The sequence below is a fragment of the Salmo trutta genome, chromosome 37, assembly GCF_901001165.1.
Source record: "Salmo trutta chromosome 37, fSalTru1.1, whole genome shotgun sequence".
In the NCBI taxonomy this organism is placed as follows: Eukaryota; Metazoa; Chordata; class Actinopteri; order Salmoniformes; family Salmonidae; genus Salmo; species Salmo trutta.
Window position 1 is genome coordinate 30,985,649 of NC_042993.1, and position 19,371 is coordinate 31,005,019.

General features: G+C 44.7%; 1 protein-coding gene across 4 annotated transcripts in view; it reads right to left on the reverse strand.

Annotated features, from left to right (window-relative positions):
• The window catches only part of LOC115177330 (plectin), a 191,776-nt gene that overhangs the window by 106,431 nt on the left and 65,974 nt on the right, over nt 1–19,371 (reverse strand). For 2 of the 4 annotated variants that reach the window (XM_029738015.1, XM_029738013.1), the window contains exon 1: nt 18,303–18,345. The exons of the other annotated variants lie outside the window; for them this stretch is intronic. In XM_029738015.1, coding sequence (XP_029593875.1) covers nt 18,303–18,330 — 28 coding nt within the window. In that variant the 5' untranslated portion in view covers nt 18,331–18,345. Of the gene's footprint in view, nt 1–18,302; nt 18,346–19,371 lie in introns of those variants that run through there. 4 annotated transcript variants of the gene reach the window in all.

A 19,371-nucleotide genomic window follows, 5' to 3' on the forward strand; every position in this document is an offset into this window, starting at 1 on the left:
GAATGTTGTTGGAAGGCATTTTGGGACTGCAGTGACTCAAGTGGACACGTGGTCCTCTCTGCAACCCTGGAATTGACAGCCATTTGCTTTCACTAGAGCATGGGCTGCAACAAATAATTTGCCAGTTTTATTATTTGCATAGCAAATACATTACAGTAAGGAAGCAGACTTTCTTTACCATTACTAACTTTCACTTTCGATATCAGTATCATTACAGGGAATAAGAGTTCTCATCTCCAGACATCTCCAGACACTGGTGTTAGGTTGGACTACTGTCCTGTGCAATTACACATTTACAACCCCTATTGCTTTTGTGCTTGCTTGATCTGGTTTTGAGGATGACCCCCCTCAGATTGGGACAAGCGTCCAGCTGTCCACTCTGAACAAGAGCTGACGTGTGTGACTCGCATGTCACCTCGCTCCCCCCGGAATCTCTCGACTGGGGGAGTACTGTAACCAGCTGGAGGGGTGCTTTTACCCCGATAACACCTCTTAAAACGGGCTACTTACAGAGAGAAAATCACAAACTTATAGGTTGGGGTAACAAGGCAACCGTGGACATGGTGATTAATGTTGATGTCAATATGACTATATCCAGGAGGATCCTTTCAAAATAGGTCAACAGGTTGACTGGTCACTTGTTATAAAATGGTTTATGACCCGAGTGGCATCAAGCGACATTAAGGGCCAGATTGGTCATTCACTGAGGTGACCTTGATATACAGTGTGTCTTGTTAATGGGAGCTTCACGGGCCCTTAATGTGCACCTTGGCCAGCCTTGAATGGCACCTTTGAAATGCAAGAGGGCCAGAGCAGCATAGATTAACCCCTGGCACGAAGCGGGCGACTAAATTGGGATGATCTTGTGAGATCCAAAATGGACGGCTTCAGCGTCCCTGGTGTGACTTGGCATGAGATTCTAAAGCAGAGGAAAAGAAAAGAGAGGTGTGGTGGGTGAGTTGGCATCGCAATGGACAGCCTCTGTCGGTAAGATCACCACAAGGAAAGGCTGAAAAACGACAAAGGACTGTTGCAGACAAAAGAGCAGTGTTTTGTTCATGAGCTGGCTAAAAGAGGGAAGGAAAAGGAGAGAAAAAGAGGTGCCATTGGCATTCCACACATTGAGAGGAAAATAAACAAGTTGACTGTTCTCGGCTAATCGAAATTAAACTTCGAATGGAAGGGGAGAAAGTTATGGCATGTTGACACAGAGGGTGTTGAGTCCATGAGAGGTAAACAGAGAGAGAGAGAGAGAGAGAAACACATATTGTGCGGAGATCAATGGCAAACTCCAGGAGCTGTTCTGCAAACTCGGCCCAGCTAGAACTGTCTCCAGACGCTGCCTAATAAATGAAATCGTTTTGGAACCAAGTAAAGCAAGTCAGAATGGCTAAGTGGTAAAAACTAAGCTTCTGCATAAAATGTGGGTGTGCCAAGAACTTTTCTCTTGGGCAGAGTTCACCTATATAAAAACATTATGCTGATGTCACATCTGAAGAATAGGCTATTGTGAGTTACACAAGAGGAAGTTTTCAAGTTGTATTTTTCACATGCGCAAGTACAGTGAAATGCTTAACTTGCGAGCGCTTCCAAACAGTGCAGTATTCAATATCAACCTAGTATAACAATACATTGAAATGAAATAAAAAGGAGAATGTAAGCTATATACAGGGTCAGTGCCAGTACAATGGGCGGGCATACTGGAATAGTGGTAGATATGTACATGGAATAGGTAGATATGTACATGTGGGCACGACCTTAGGAGAAAATGACTGGTAGCAGGATAAATAATAAGAATATGAATAAATAACGCGTCGGCAGAATAAGTGGTGGGCGGGTGTGTGATGGTGAACGTGTGTGTAGGTGTTAGTGTGTGTGTGCGAGAGTGTCAGCGTAGGCGTGATAGGTGGATATGCATGTTAACAGGGCTGAAAAGTGAGTAGTAGCAAGAATATACGTAGAAATACTTATGGTAATATACTACCGGTAATATAAACAGGAGTAAGTGACCACTGGGCAGGATAAATAGATACTAATAATGGCAATCAATAATCAATAAACAGCAGCGTAGTGGTATTAATAAAATGTAATCAATAATCCTTTTAGCAGCAGCGTAGGTGTTAAGGGAGAGCAGCTTGGCTGAGTTCTCAGAGGCACGAAACACACATGGAAAACCTATAAATTGGGTGCAGAGCTCGAGGTAAAAATATCAACTCCATGAGTCATGGATCACAACGACTTCTCCTTTTCCAGAGTGGAAAGAAATATGAAGTCAGAAAATAAGCACCTCTACCACTTCCAGTGTTGCTACTTGTCTAATCTAATGAGCCGAGATTCGGTGGGGGACAGTGGTGCGCTCCCTGACCAACCTAACTGGAACTGCGCCCCCTGCAGATCCTGGCCGAGGAGCCCAATGAGCAAGGACTGAAACCACGGGCCCATAAGGGAGTCTGACAGATTTACAGTGTATTACATTAAGGTGTAAAGTTTATCAACTCCATCATTATTACTGTAAAACCTGTCCGACTATCGAGCAATGCTTCATTTCACATCAATGTTTCAATTCCGAGGAGAAAAAGTAAGACGCGTGCCAAAAATCCCACTTTGCATTTCGTAATGAGAATCAGGTTTGAAAGTTTGGTAAACAAGTTCCAGCAGACACAGGGATCTGATGTCAGCAGGGAGTGTGAAACAGTCCTCCTCATTCCCAGATCCCCTGTGGGAGCCATAGATTTCCACACGGCACAGCTCTGCAGCAGCCAAAACATCAGGATGATTACTTCACTTTGCGCCAGTCAGGATTAACCATTGACAGGCAGACTGTGGGGGTCCAATAATCTCTCATATCAATCCCTCAATCTCTCTACTACATGACAGATGACAGACTACATCGAATGTAAAGCAGGGCATGTCATATTTCAGTCACGCTTAGAACGTAAAAGTAGCCACAAACTCTATCGTATTTATAATTGAACCAAAATAAATACATCTCAGTCACACACCTGGCTGATGGCAGTACCTGCAGAATGTATGCCTTCAAAACCTATGTAAATGCGCAATAGAAGGTATGTGGGAAACTGAAAAGCAACTGGAAAAAAAGAATGTGGGAGAGGGAGGAGTGCTCTGACCAAGACTTCGAGGCATGCACCTCAACCATCCACCTGTCCAAAGGAAAGATAAACAGCTAGCTGGCTTCCATCCACGCACCCACTCTGTCTTTCACCCCCCCCCCTTCTCATGTCTATTCTCACCTCTACCTCTGAGGAATGTCGTATCAGTCTGGTTTTCCTCCTACCTTTCTTAGGAATGTCGCATCAGTCTGGTTTGTCTCCTACCTGTCTTACGAATGTCGCATCAGTCTGGTTTGTCTCCTACCTGTCTTAGGAATGTCGCATCAGTCTGGTTTGTCTCATACCATTCTTAGGAATGTCGCATCAGTCTGGTTTGTCTCAAACCATTCTTAGGAATGTCGCATCAGTCTGGTTTGTCTCAAACCATTCTTAGGAATGTCGTATCAGTCTGGTTTGCCTCCTACCTTTCTTAGGAATGTCGCATCAGTCTGGTTTGATCCTACCTGTCTTAGGAATGTCGCATCAGTCTGGTTTGTCTCCTACCTGTCTTAGGAATGTCGTATCAGTCTGGTTTGTCTCATACCATTCTTAGGAATGTCGCATCAGTCTGGTTTGTCTCCTACCTGTCTTAGGAATGTCACATCAGTCTGGTTTGTCTCCTACCTTTCTTAGGAATGTCGCATCAGTCTGGTTTTACTCATACCATTCTTAGGAATGTCGCATCAGTCTGGTTTGTCTCATACCATTCTTAGGAATGTCGCATCAGTCTGGTTTGTCTCCAACCTTTCTTAGGAATGTCGCATCAGTCTGGTTTGTCTCATACCATTCTTAGGAATGTCGCATCAGTTTGGTTTGTCTCAAACCATTCTTAGGAATGTCGCATCAGTCTGGTTTGTCTCATACCATTCTTAGGAATGTCGCATCAGTCTGGTTTGTCTCATACCATTCTTAGGAATGTCGCATCAGTCTGGTTTGTCTCCAACCTTTCTTAGGAATGTCGCATCAGTCTGGTTTGTCTCATACCATTCTTAGCAATGTTTTATCAGTCGGGTTTGTCACCTACCTTTCTTCGTCCCGCACCAGAAGCGGTCTCCCAGTGGGTCGCCCATTGACCTCTCAGCCATGTCCGTGGCGCTTTGACCTCTCAGTGTCACCTCAGGTTCTCCTGGGTCCATCCACTCCAACCCTCTAGACCATATAGACGACACTAAACCTTCCACCACCTCCACTGCCTTAGGCCAGAATTGAACCACTCTTCTCCCCCATGTGAATCCTATTGCCCGTCTTGTCTTGTAGATCCACACTGCATGCAAGATGTGACAAGGAAGAGAAGGAGGGGGTGGATGGAACAAGGGCTTCTTTTCATCTTATGCCCAATGTGCCCATAAAGACAAAGCAACATCTGAGTAGACCTACACCATAAATCTGAGGCCTTGCCAAGAACCAATGTGTCCTCCTCTGGCTCCTGCCTGCCCACCCCTCTCTCTCGCTCTCTCATTACCCCATACCCCATACATCTAAGAGCACACACACATTGTTCCAGAAACACTCTGTCAGACCAGACACACACACACACACACAGGGCGCCTTGTCCCTGGAGGCCTCACAAATTTCAGCCTTGTTGATTAAGACGAAGGTCGGACATTGCCACGGAGCGATAGAGAGGCAAAGAGAAAACTAGAGGAGGGACAAAAGCAAGGAGTAATTCTGGCCTGCTTCGCTTATACCCAGTCTTACTCAGTAAAAGCAGCAATGCAGTATTGCATTGTTACCCAAGTTCACCCCACAGTCAATCTTCGCCTCTCTTCTATTCTATCCTACTCATCCCTGAGTTCATGGAGGAGAGCAATTAGGCCTTGTCCTGGTTGTTAAAAGAAACATTCTGTTCTTCTGCAGACAGTTGGAGGCTGAAAGGAGTGTTGAGGCCTAGGGAGAAAGTGACAAGAGATCCAGATATCCTCCCTTACTCAAGCCTCCATAACAGTTAAAACCTGGATTAATAATCAATACTTTCTTTGTTTTGAGTGGCTGAGGAAGGATTACCCAAATTGTTAACATTTTTGAAGAGGACCTGGGCTGGAAGATAACATTCGCAACACATTTGGGACACATGGATATGAGTCAGTGCACTCGGCTGGATGCCTTCTCAGTGGATTTAACAACGCACTTTGAAGGATAAGATCAAGATAGGAAAGATAAGTTAAACACCATTGTGCAAATTTCAACACTAAAATAATTGTGCAGGCGTCAGACCTGTCTCTACTTGCTTTCCCAGAGTGCACTGGTGATGACTCTCTTATAAAGGTTTTCCAACTCTGGGCCTCATTTGAACATGTAGAAACGCCTGTAGCATTATTGCCATTTTTAAATCACAAGAGCAGTGTGGAATTGCTTAAGATAACATGGACACTGTTCACTAAGAGTTGCATCAACATTATTTGCATAAGACGCACTACAACCAATACCTTATCATGAACTTCTTCTTACACTTTTCACAAGGCCGTTTCTGGAGTGATAAGTGTTATTGATTATCTCCTGCACTTCCTGTCGGAGTTTGAAATGGAACTAAGATGGAGGAGCAGGGAGAAAATGTCCGTCGGGCCGGGAGTGCCAGCCAAAACCGGGCTCGGCCCGTTTGCGCCACCCAGAGCCCGGCGGCTGCGCCAGACCAGAGGGAAGCACTCATTCCACAGTGTCGATATGATTAATGAAGTTCAACTACACAGCAGGGGAAAGCCACAGTAGAGGAAGGACCTGGGTGACAAAGACTAAGTCTCACACTCAAAAGTGTCCCACAGTAAAACAAAAAGGACAGCAGTTGAGTCGGTGTTGAGGGAGCAAAAGCACAATAAAAACCTTGGGAATGTTTGTGCTATGACTCAGCGACATTCAGCGACTACAAAACCACACACGGGAGTGGTCATGCTGATCCACGTGTTGCCATAGAGACGCCGCCTGTAAATGGGACACAGACTAGGCAAATACAGTACTGTCTGTGGCTGAGGTCGAAAGAACGTGGCTGTTGCCCCAGCAACCGTCCCCAAAACAAAACTGACACAAGATACCCTTCCTTACTGGCAGTGACTTGAGTAGAATTTGCATTGCAACCTGAAGAGGCTTCGTTGTATTATATTTTTAGACAGGCGTCCTGAAAATCAACTTAGTCAACATTTAAACCAACAAACACACACACAAAATTATGCACACAGGCACAGCGGGCACAGCACAAATGAACACACAATAAGGAGATTTAATATCCACATTTTGCCCATAAAAACCTCTCCATCTGGAGAGAATAAATCAGTCGCATTCTTTCCGCTGAGCGGAACAGGAGGGGAAAGAATTCCTGGAAGAACTGCCATTCGTCGAAGCAGCCTGCTGTAATTTATTTAGCTTGTTTGTGGCTGAGAAAAGAAAGGGTCCTTTCTCTTAACAGCTCTGGACATCAATATCAGCAGTAACTTTCCAACATTGTCGTTCCTCTCTAGCCATCATCAAATGGACTGTCTATGAGCTGATCTCTCCACAAGGGAGCTCTTTGTGATTCCAGGGACACAGTAGTCAGAGACAGCAACATAGCAGGGTCTGTCCATTCTGCAGGCTTTAGCTGGAGAACCAGAAAGGGAACTATCCCGAAGCTCTTTAACTGAATCCTTAAACCAACTGTCATGTGTGTGGTACCCATCTTAATGACCTACTATAACCTACAGTACAGCTCTCCCAGCAGTCAATGTAAGTTGTTAGGTTTGAGCAGATGTGTGAATAGCAGCCTAATAGAGAATATATAAAGATATATTCAATAGTTTAAACATTTTGAAAAGTGAGGTAAGCGGGCAAATAAAATACATAAAGTAGACCCTCTGGTTAAAATACTATAGCAACCCTATAGCAACTCTATAGCAACCCTAGTTCAATAGCAACCCTATAGCAACCCTAGTTCAATAGCAACCCTATAGCAACTCTATAGCAACCCTAGTTCAATAGAAACCCTATAGCAACCCTAGTTCAATAGCAACCCTATAGCAACTCTATAGCAACCCTAGTTCAATAGCAACCCTAGTTCAATAGCAACACTATAGCAACCCTATAGCAACCCTAGTTCAATAGCAACCCTTTAGCAACCCTAGTTCAATAGCAACCCTATAGCAACCCTAGTTCAATAGCAACCCTATAGCAACCCAAGCTCAATAGCAACCCTATAGCAACCCAAGCTCAATAGCAACCCTATAGCAACCCTAGTTCAATAGGAACCCTATAGCAACCCTAGTTCAATAGCAACCCTATAGCAACCCAAGCTCAATAGCAACCCTATAGCAACCCAAGCTCAATAGCAACCCTATAGCAACCCTAGTTCAATAGCAACCCTATAGCAACCCTAGTTCAATAGCAACCCTATAGCAACCCTAGTTCAATAGCAACCCTATAGCAACCTAAGCTCAATAACAACCCTATAGCAATCCAAGCTCAATAGCAACCCTATAGCAACCCTATATCAACCCTAGTTCAATAGCAACCCTATACCAACCCAAGCTCAATAGCAACCCTATAGCAACCCTAGTTCAATAGCAACCCTATAGCAACCCTAGTTCAATAGCAACCCTATAGCAACCCTAGTTCAATAGCAACCCTATAGCAACCCAAGCTCAATAGCAACCCTATAGCAATCCAAGCTCAATAGCAACCCTATAGCAACCCTAGTTCAATAGCAACCCTATAGCAACCCTAGTTCAATAGCAACCCTATAGCAACCCAAGCTCAATAGCAACCCTATAGCAACCCTAGTTAAATAGCAACCCTATAGCAACCCTAGTTCAATAGCAACCCTATAGCAACCCAAGCTCAATAGCAACCCTATAGCAACCCAAGCTCAATAGCAACCCTATAGCAACCCTAGTTCAATAGCAACCCTATAGCAACCCTAGTTCAATAGCAACCCTATAGCAACCGTAGAGGGATAGATCAGCCATAATCCAAATGGAAGTAGTGTATCTCTTAACTGGAAGCGTGAGAACATTATTTTTGCTCTACGACTGCAATATTTCAGTACAATTCTTGTACATTTTTCAGATTTTGATTTTATTTTTGAGGAAAGCAAAGAGGGGCATTCCTTAAACATTGAATAACGTGTATTCTAAGTCTATGCTCTGAGGGAGGGAAAATAAGCAGTTCCTGAAATCCTCTCATGCCATCGTTATGGAGGTGAGGAGAGACAGGCGACGCCCAATGGCAATGACTGACAGCTATGAAGTCAACCACGAAGTGAGTCAAACCACCTATACAGATGTGCTGGAGGGAGAGATTAATGGTAAAGGTGTACATTTATGAATGCAAAGGCTGAACGCAAGGACACTATAGGAAGTAACAATGCCAAGAAAAATCACCAGAAACTCAAGTGAAGCAATATATACACTATATATAAACGTAAGTATGTGGACACCCCTTTAAATTAGTGGATTCGGCTATTTCAGCCACACCTGTTGCTGACAAGTGTATAAAATCGAGCCACCGCCATGCAATCTCCATAGACAAACACTGGCATTAGAATGCCCTTACCGAAGAGCTCAGTGACTTTCAACGTGGCACCGTCATAGGACGCCACCTTTCCAACAAGTCAGTTTGTCAAATTTCTGCCCTGCTAGAGGTGCCCCGGTCAACTGTAAGTGCTCTTATTGTGAAGTGGAAATGTTTAGGCGCAACAACCACTCAGCCACGAAGTGCTGAAGCGCGTAGAGCATAAAAATCGTCTGTCCTCGGTTGCAACATTCACTACCGAATTCCAAACTGCCTCTGGAAGCAACGTCAGCACAATAACTGTTTGTCGGGATTTTCATGAAATGGGTTTCCATGGCCGAGCAGCCGCACACAAGCCTAAGATCACCATGTGCAATGCCAAGCGTCGGCTGGAGTGGTGTAAAGATCGCCGCCATTGGACTCTGGAGCAGTGGAAATGCATTCTCTGGAGTGATGAATCACGCTTCACCATCTGGCAGTCTGAATGACAAATCTGGGTTTGGCGGATGCCATGAGAATGCTACCTGCCCCAATACATAGTCCCAACTGTAACGTTTGGTGGAGGATAAATAATGGTCTTGGCTGTTTTTCATGGTTCGGGCGAGGCCCCTTAGTTCCAGTGAAGGGAAATCTTAACGCTACAGCATACAATGACATTTTAGACAATTCTGTGCTAACCAACTTTATGGCAACAGTTTGGTAAAGGCCCTTTCCTGTTTCAGCATGACAATGCTACCATGCAAAGTGAGGTCCATACAGAAATGGTTTGTCGAGAGTGGGGAAGAACTTTACTGGCCTGCCCAGAGCCCTGACCTCAACCCCATCAAACACCTTTGAGATGAATTGGAACGCCGACTGCGAGCCAGGCCTAATTGCCCAACATCAGTGCCCGACCTCACTAACGCTTGTGGCTGAATGGAAGCAAGTCCCCGCAGCAATGTTCCAACATCTAGTGGAAAGCCTTCCCTGAAAAGAGTGGAGGCTGTTAAAAAAAGCTAAGGGGGGGACCAACTCCATATTATTGCCCATGATTTTGGAAAGAGATGTTCGACGAGCAGGTGTCCACATACTTCTGGTCATGTAGTGTATTTGCAGAGACGAAGAAACTTCAGAGACCTTTCCCATGACCTAACTATGCTTTAATATACCATAAGTTGAGCCCTTAGAAATAGAATTACTGGAATTCTATTTCTATGGTTCAGCTCCTTCTCATCGCGTTTCCTCTTATGAGAAGAGCAGGTGGGACCTTCACTAGCAGTCTATAAATGTTGGAGTCCTAAATGTAGCAGTCCTAACTTCTGTCCATAACACAGTTGAACTGAGTTATTACACAACATCAACTCAACAACATGCCAAATAGATAGAGTTGGCTGTTAGAACTCATATTACTCTCATAAAAAAAGTCAACATCACTACAATTTGGTGTCATTGGCTGTTGTAAATCAAGGATCTGTCCCAAAGATAACCGTACAACACCAAGGTAAAAGATTAGGAGGATATTGATAAACGCGACTCAATAATCCAAGAGCACCATCTGGTAACACATGTTTGTTTTCCTTTTCTAATGCGGCGTCTTCGAGACACCTCTGGCCCGGCTTCAAGTGTTCAGCGGGCCACAGGGGTGGAACAACAAATTCACCACACCCAAAGTTACAGCGCAGCAGAGCAATTACAATATCACATGGCGGTTACGGTTGGGAATGATTGCAGAGGGGAGTGGTTCAGTGGTGGTTGAGACGCTAAGCCTTTAGCCCACATCAACTCAACAGCATTAGGATACACTGCGTTAGAAAAGGTTTGAGTCCTCCTGCATTAGGCTATTTCTATAACCAAACATATCATGAACAAAATGATCGACCTGCGCACCAATTCGTTTTAATACAGTACCTGACATTTTCTGGGCTCTTAATATCTAGCATTTTCTCATGACACCAGTCACCGTCGCTGCAAGAGGTGACATTTACTTTGCCTTCGCTTATCAGCACAGCTGGACTGGGTCTCGCCCTATCCTGTTTTGCACTGTGAGTACCTAGCAAAAGTAAACACGCTCCTTCTAACAGAGAAAGAGCCAGTTCAAACAACAGGCAGATGATTCTTGCTCTTCACTCCTTCATTTCAGCGCTGGTCATATAAGAAAAGCCTACAGTATGTGGGCCTTTCAGACCCCCCTCCCAGAAGAGGCTACGGGCAACAGTGTGAGTTGCAGTGTGTTCGCATTTTGTCCTTCAGAGTGTGGATTTGTAGGGGGGCGGGGAAGAAGAGAGAGACAGAGAGCGAGTGAGAGAAAAAGAGTGAGAGAGAGAGAGAAAAGCACGGTATAGTATATTTATGGCCAGCAGCCTATCAGGTTTCTCCCCTGACAACTCTGAGCTCCCCAGAGAGTAGTGGTACAGTAACCTTTCAGGGCCACTAGAGACAACACATCAAAGTCAACGAACATACTTCAATCTCATGGAGGATTTAGACAATTATACTATATGTGCAAATGTTATCCTGTGGAGGAAGGTGGAGGTAGTCTCTCCCAGAGAGATTCATAGCTAGCTTAAGATTTGATAATGGCTCGCAAGAATAAAGATGATGTCAGGCACGTCGTAGAAAGTAGACCAAGGCGCAGCGGGTAAACAAAATAAATCGACGTAAACCAACAGTTCCGTAAGGTACATAGACTATTCATGGAACACAAGGACTATACAAAAAAACAACTACTCACAACCACAAAATAAACCCACTTAAATATGGCCTCCAATTAGAAGCAACGACAAACAGCTGCTTCTAATTGGAGGTCGTTCCCAAAACTAACATAGAAACAGAAAAACTAGAAAACCCACATAGAAATAGAAAACATAGAACATACACCAAAAACCCCAAAACACACAAAACAAACACCCCCTGCCACGCCCTGACCAAACTACAATAACAAATAATCCCTTTTACTGGTCAGGATGTGACAGATGAGCTGACATACTGTAATAACACTGGTGGATGGAAAGTGATACCAGCCTCCCTAGAGAAGAATTGAATGCCAACCAGATGGATTTACTTTCAGAATAACTTACCTTCGATTGTCTCGCAGAAAGAGGACACATGCGTGGTGTGCCCAGGTTGTTGCATGATGAATTGCATGCCCTCAGGTGCTAAAATGACACCTACACACTCTGTGTGCTGTCTAGAACCTAAAAGGGTTCGTCGACTGTTCCCACAGCAGAACCCTTTGAAGAACCCATTTTGATTCCAGGTAGAATCCTTTTGGGTTCTATGTAGAATCCTTACCACAGAGGGTTCTACATAAAACCCAAAAGGGTTTTACCTGGAACCAAAAACGGTTCTCCTAACGGCGACAGCCGAAGAACCCTTTTGGAACCATTTTTTGTAAGAGTGTATAGCCTAGCTAGCAAGAGGGTTGTAGTCCATGGCCTGCTCAACCATGCACCTCAACTGCTATTTTATCAGCATGCTATCTCTAACTATAATTCCATTCTACATGTTTTTGTAGACCACCTGCTGCTTTCTGAGGGTCTGCAAAAGACATGTAAACGCATGTACAGTCATGAGTCTGTTGACTCTAGATACTTGAAAGTAAATTGCTAAACACACACACATACGCATTCTTCACATACTGATTTCACGAAAGTGGATGCAAAGTCCAAAGTTAGAGCAGATGTGTTGCTTTATCTACACCACCTATCCTAAAAAGAAAAAGAACCATGCAGCTCTACCAATACTGCATCATGGTGGTGACCTCTCCCAGTCCTCTCACTCAGGTGTTTCTCATCTACAGTAGGTGTTACAGCACCTACACAGGTCAGAAGGGGCGTGAACCATTCCAGAGAGTTGTAAGATGCTAGTATAAGTGGTCTGGGAAAAGGGCAAGTCACAACCCAGCCTTTCAACTTCACTAGAGGGGCCTCTCATTCAAGACAGCATAAAAGAACAACACTGCTACAGGGATGTTTCAGTATGATTAACACATGTTGTGTTTGTGTTCCTGCATGCGCATGTAAGGAATTTCATATCTACATGCCAGTGATTCCATTTTCCAAATGCGCCACCTTGGAGACAACTGTTATTACCACACTGTCCATCGCTGTTCACCTTGAAACACTCGATTATCCCCTAACTATTTGATACAAGGCAGCTCCCTGCACAACTACACTGGCCTGAAGCTCAATGCATCATTGTGATGGATTTGGCAAAGAAATTGAAAGGCTGCACGCCTACATCTGTACACATTGTCCTGTCATCTCGTATACAAATCCCAGCAAATGCAAATGCAAAACAGCACCACCGCTAAACCTGCCAGAGAACACTTTTGGCAAACATCATTTCCAACCATTACAATAACATTATCTGTCCGACATTTTCTCCGACATTTACCTACGCCTTTATGTGGATTCCTTCTATCCCGTATGTTCATGTTATTAGAGTATTGTACTTCTACTGAGACAGACGGCAACAGACCCCGGTGTCCCACCCTTCCTTCTGATGAGTCAAACAACAGAAGAAGAACTCATTAGTTCATCGCATATTATTTGAACACATTTTTTTTAACTAGGTATAGGCAATGTAAATCTTCAATATGTTCGCAACTAGTAAAGCATACCAAGACAAAACATGTCAATTTTAACAACCCGTGACTCTTTCAAAGTCTTATGTCTCAGAACCCATCCTTGTGAGAGGCGGCTGAACTGTCCGTAGTTAGCAGGAGTAAACCTCCAGGGTAAATCTTGAACCTTTCTTCCTTCCGTTAAAAGAGAACAATGGGATCAGACTACAACTGAACTGTTAAAATGTATCTTTCACATCTGAGTTTTGCAAACAAACACAATAATTGAATAGTAGAGTAAGCAACAAGTCTTGAGCTTTCAGAGGGGATTCGTGATACTGAGGAGTCTAGGCTATAGGTTAGTAGTAGATGCTTCAGTGATAGATTTATGGTCGCTGTAGGAGTGTGCACTGTATATAATCCTCCTGACACATCAACCTAGTTTGCACTGAGACCTCACACCATGACAAGGCCTGGATGACTTGCCAACATTGCCACCTGCTGGGATAAAAGAGTAGAGCCATGTGTTCAAAATGTGACATATTACGCTTTGGCCATAAGTCAATAGGCTTACTTTTCCTCCCCCCAAATGGAAGTATAATTATACTGGTATAATCTAATACTAACTGTATATCAATGTAGACATGATCTACTAATACAGGTTCAATATTACTTCCCTACTAGAGACAAAGGTTACTAGGTCTACTTCAAATATCAAGTCAAATATGGACACCGAGCCATTTACTGACATGACACTGTATAATTTACCTGGGCATCTACCTTTTAAAACGCAGCAAGTGCCCATATACCCTATTGTTGTCTACTTTAGCCTTTAAACCAAAAAAAGTAACGCCTTTGTAGCTTGTCATTACGCAATGTGTTTATTTCGGAATGTTCCTCAACGAGATAGTGCCGTTTTTTTTAATTAACTTTAACTCCAACTAGGCTACTATGAAATAACATCCCCTACAGCTGGCCTGAAACTGAGGTCACTCCAACCTGCCCTGTGTATTTACCAACCACGAAGCCCTGCTGCCATTTCCCAGTGCATAACCATCACTATGTTAAATCACCACCTCTGAACCAGAGGACCTCTGTAGAGTAGCCTTAAAATAGGCCTCGTCTAAAAGAGGCAATGGTTTACAAGAGCCGGCATCCTTGAATAACAGCTGATTTACGGACTCATCTACTCATCGGTTATCTATTACGAGGGTGGTATCCTCAGAGGAACTAACACCCAAGATTCCATGATTCAAGATGTTTAACGGTGGTGTAGGCCTCGTCCCAGATCTGTTTGTGCCGTCTTGCCAGCTCTTATAGGAGTTGACAAGACAGAACAGACAGATCTGGGAACAGGCAAGTGAGTGATGATTGTGGGTGTGGGGGGGGGGGGGGATGGTACGGGTGACGGACGGGCTGTTCTGTGCACTTTGGAGATGGACAACAATCAAAGAGCAGAATCTGGGAGGGAAACAATCTGAACTCTTAACTACTTCTACTCTCTGAACTCTTAACTACTCCTACACTGGAACATTCCAGGATAGTCACCTCCCCTGGAAGGATGCAAACCAGCTGCACAAGGGCCTGAAAGACTCAAGCCTGTCAAGCCTCAAGGGAGCATGTCAACAACAACAAAAAAACATTGTAACTCTGTATTATTGTAATTGGCTATATTCAAGGTTGACACCATGACTTAAATATACCCTACTTTATTGAGAAATGTTCTTCTCTGGGGAAACACACATATACATTCACGTGCCATTATACACATGCACGTGCCCACACCCACCTACCCACCCACCCACTAACCCACTATACCCACGACAATCAGAAACTCTGCATAATATGCTCCCATTGGCAGTATGTTCCTCAGAGCTGGTGTTTACTGTAACGCCCATCAATACCAGTAGGAAGAAAGACTGCAACACTGGAGGGACTTGGTGGAGAAAAACACACCCTTGGCCATTGTCATCCAATAATTCCCAAATGCAACACACACACACACCGAGCCCTCAACTCTCTCCCTTTCTCCCTCTCTCTGAATGCATTCTGCCTCGACCAGCCAAACTGCAATCTCAGTCAGACTGCAGTTTTAGGCTTTTCCTAAACTCAACTGGCATTCACAGCCACAAAAAAATCAGACAGACACGCTCCTTATTCCATTCCATGGGAGGTCTCGATGGAGACACAGAAGGACCTTTCCCCCTTAGACAGACGCAGACGCACATGTACACACTCTCCATTAAAATACTCTTAATGAGAAGGAGCCTTGCCAGTGGCCACTAGACTAGGAATCAGCTGCAGCCTCAGATTAAGTAGGACAGACAGATGGGCTGATCTGGAGAGGTAACTGTGCTGCTTAGTGTTTAGAAGAGGAGCCAGTAACGGTGGCCTAAATAGCTCACTTAACCTCTACATTACAGCACTGATGCCAGCTGTTCCCATAAAGCACTGGTCTGGTCTGGATTAGTTTGAAGTGAATCTCAAGTCTTTCATCAATTCATTGCGTTCCCCCCCAGAACCTTTTCATACAATGAGTTGAGAGGGAGGCAGAGAGAGGGCTATCGACAAAAGAGTTTTAATGATGGGGGTGTTATTGAGAAAGGCAGAGGGTGAGAGGGTGAAGAGTATAGAGAAAGCAGTATGTGTCTGTGTGTTACTGTAGGCCATGTTCAGACAAACGTTATATTCGTCAAAAACAGATTGAAACAACATGTCATTTAACAGGTCTGTCATTTATTGGACCTTTGACAGACAAGCGGGTGTGTATGTGTGCACAGTGTAGTGCATCCATCTGTCTGTATAGGCCTTGTTGCATTCTGTGTGTGTGTGTGTGTGTGTGTGTGTGTGTGTGTGTGTGTGTGTGTGTGTGTGTGTGTGTGTGTGTGTGTGTGTGTGTGTGTGTTCTGTATGTATGTATATATATATATATATATATATATATATATATATATATATACTGCTCAAAAAAATAAAGGGAACACTTAAACAACACATCCTAGATCTGAATGAAAGAAATAATCTTATTAAATACTTTTTTCTTTACATAGTTGAATGTGCTGACAACAAAATCACACAAAAATAATCAATGGAAATCCAATTTATCAACCCATGGAGGTCTGGATTTGGAGTCACACTCAAAATTAAAGTGGAAAACCACACTACAGGCTGATCCAACTTTGATGTAATGTCCTTAAAACAAGTCAAAATGAGACTCAGTAGTGTGTGTGGCCTCCACGTGCCTGTATGACCTCCCTACAACGCCTGGGCATGCTCCTGATGAGGTGGAGGATGGTCTCCTGAGGGATCTCCTCCCAGACCTGGATTAAAACATCCACCAACTCCTGGACAGTCTGTGGTGCAACGTGGCGTTGGTGGATGGAGCGAGACATGATGTCCCAGATGTGCTCAATTGGATTCAAGTCTGGGGAACGGGCGGGCCAGTCCATAGCATCAATGCCTTCCTCTTGCAGGAACTGCTGACACACTCCAGCCATATGAGGTCTAGCATTGTCTTGCATTAGGAGGAACCCAGGGCCAACCGCACCAGCATATGGTCTCACAAGGGGTCTGAGGATCTCATCTCGGTACCTAATGGCAGTCAGGCTACCTCTGGCGAGCACATGGAGGGCTGTGCGGCCCCCCAAAGAAATGCCACCCCACACCATGACTGACCCACCGCCAAACCGGTCATGCTGGAGGATGTTGCAGACAGCAGAACGTTCTCCACGGCGTCTCCAGACTCTGTCACGTCTGTCACGTGCTCAGTGTGAACCTGCTTTCATCTGTGAAGAGCACAGGGCGCCAGTGGCGAATTTGCCAATCTTGGTGTTTTCTGGCAAATGCCAAACGTCCTGCACGGTGTTGGGCTGTAAGCACAACCCCCACCTGTGGACGTCGGGCCCTCATACCACCCTCATGGAGTCTGTTTCTGACCACAGATGAAAGCAGGTTCACACTGAGCACGTGACAGACGTGACAGAGTCTGGAGACGCCGTGGAGAACGTTCTGCTGCCTGCAACATCCTCCAGCATGACCGGTTTGGCGGTGGGTCAGTCATGGTGTGGGGTGGCATTTGCTTTTCCTTCAAAAACAAGTACATTTCTACGTGACCCCAAACTTTTGAACGGTAGTGTATATACAGTTGATGTCGGAAGTTTACATACACTTAGGTTGGAGTCATTGAAACTCGTTTTTCAACCATTCCACAAATCTCTTGTTAACAAACTATCGTTTTGGCAAGTCAGTTAGGACTAACTGACCTAAGACAGGGAATATTTACTAGGATTAAATGTCAGGAATTGTGAAAAACTGAGTTCAAATGCATTTGGCTAAGGTGTATTTTATCTTCCGACTTCAACTGTATGTATGTGTTTGAGGTGGACAGATTAGTATGTAGTGGAGGGGAAACAAAGGGCAGGTGGGTACTGTTGCTTAATCCTGCAAAACAGCAAACAGAGTCACTCACATCAATTTAGGCTTGGGATTCTTATCACATTTAAATAACCCTTTTTTGCTTGTTGGGGCAGTCTAGAAATAGAACATCAATCATCACATTTGACTAGGCTACACATACAGGACCAAGCCAGAGGTATAAGGACAACAAAACCAAGACCCCTAATTACTAAAAGGTATACACAACCATTACCAGCACTCAAGCTTGCGGTCTTGTCTACCCTGCAAGCACAGACAGAAGGAGCACACAGTAAACTAGCTGTACTGTAGCATAAAACAGCACATTGGCAGTCAGCCAGGCTGAACTTTAAGAACCAGGCTCAATACATTACGGTTGTTGATGTCATCAAGTTTTATGCACTAATCCCTGTAGATGTGCAGAGAGACCACACATGCATCTCCCCATATCTCATTCCCATACACGTGCGCGCACACACACACACACCCACACACACACCTTATGCCTTTGTAACCGTGAAGTAAATACAGTGCAGAAGGATCTGAACTCCCCTGGCCTACAGTATGCAGCCCCTGGATACAGACAGACAGACAGACACCGGTCGTGTGTTGGCTCTAGTCTGCTATGGTGTCTATACTCCCCGGCTAGTCCACAGGGTCTGTCACGCACACTCTGCACCTGCGTTTGTTTCCTCCACCATTCTAAGGTTTCTTCACTTTCAGCGTTCCACATTTGTACCCACTAACACAATCCGCTGTCTTACCTTTGGTTGAGGAGTAGGGAGAAGACATGCCTTAGCAGCTACTGAGACCTTTGGAACTGCAGGAGCTGGGTCTCTTGAGATTCCTTGCTGAAGTGTTTCTTTTTCTTTTCTCCCCGTCTCTTGATCTCAGTTTGTGCAGCCTGGTTTCTGTCTTTCTCTGTCTATCGTCCTCTCCCTTTCTAACACGTCACGCCTCGTAGTTCCACAGAATAGGAGTCCCCCTCCCCCCTTCACAGGTTAGAGCCGCCCTCACTCATAAGGCCCATGTAAGCACCGCTTGTGTGAGAGAGTGTGTGTGTGTGTGTGTGTGTATGAGTGTGTCAATGCAGCGCTCAAGTGCTTTGAGAGAGGCGAGGTATTCACATCAGCAACAAAGGCCAGTGGGGAATAAAAAAAACTTCAAAAAAACAGGACAAGAATGCAGAATGAGAAAATAGTTCTGCATTCGATTCAGTGACAAATGCAAACCAGCCAACCACTGACACTGTGCACTTGAGACGTGAGACGCAGGCTCATGATTCATTATAAGGAGACAAGTGCAATGCTTTGATGACATCCCCAGCTGCCATCCTCTACTGCTCGGTTCATCGCTTAGCTAGCGGCGTTAAAACAGTTTGCACCTCCTGAGAGATGCTGTGGTAGAGTGAAGTCTATATCCTGACTGACAGCCAGACGGACAGATAGCCAGACATGCAGACGGAGATACAGACGGATGGACAGACAGAGGACGCCTAGATGAAAGCAGCAGTGTGGGGGGGGGATGCGGGGGTCGAGGTGGTTAAATGTTCTGGCACAGTGACAGAGTGGTTCAGTGGCATGGCCCTCTGCCAGTCCGGAGCGGGGGATACAGTCTGTTTGGGAATGCAGTAGAATACAGAATGTGCCCTACGTAGAAACAATCTACTAGCCCCTTAACCTAAACACCACATGTAGATGTGAAAGAATTAGACAGGTGTAAGAAATATGGTAATAGTCTCCTTGCCCTCTAGTAAACTAAACGGATACTTTAGACCATATTGTTTGTGCCCACCCAATTATTTAGGATCTATACAAGTCTATGTAAGTCCAA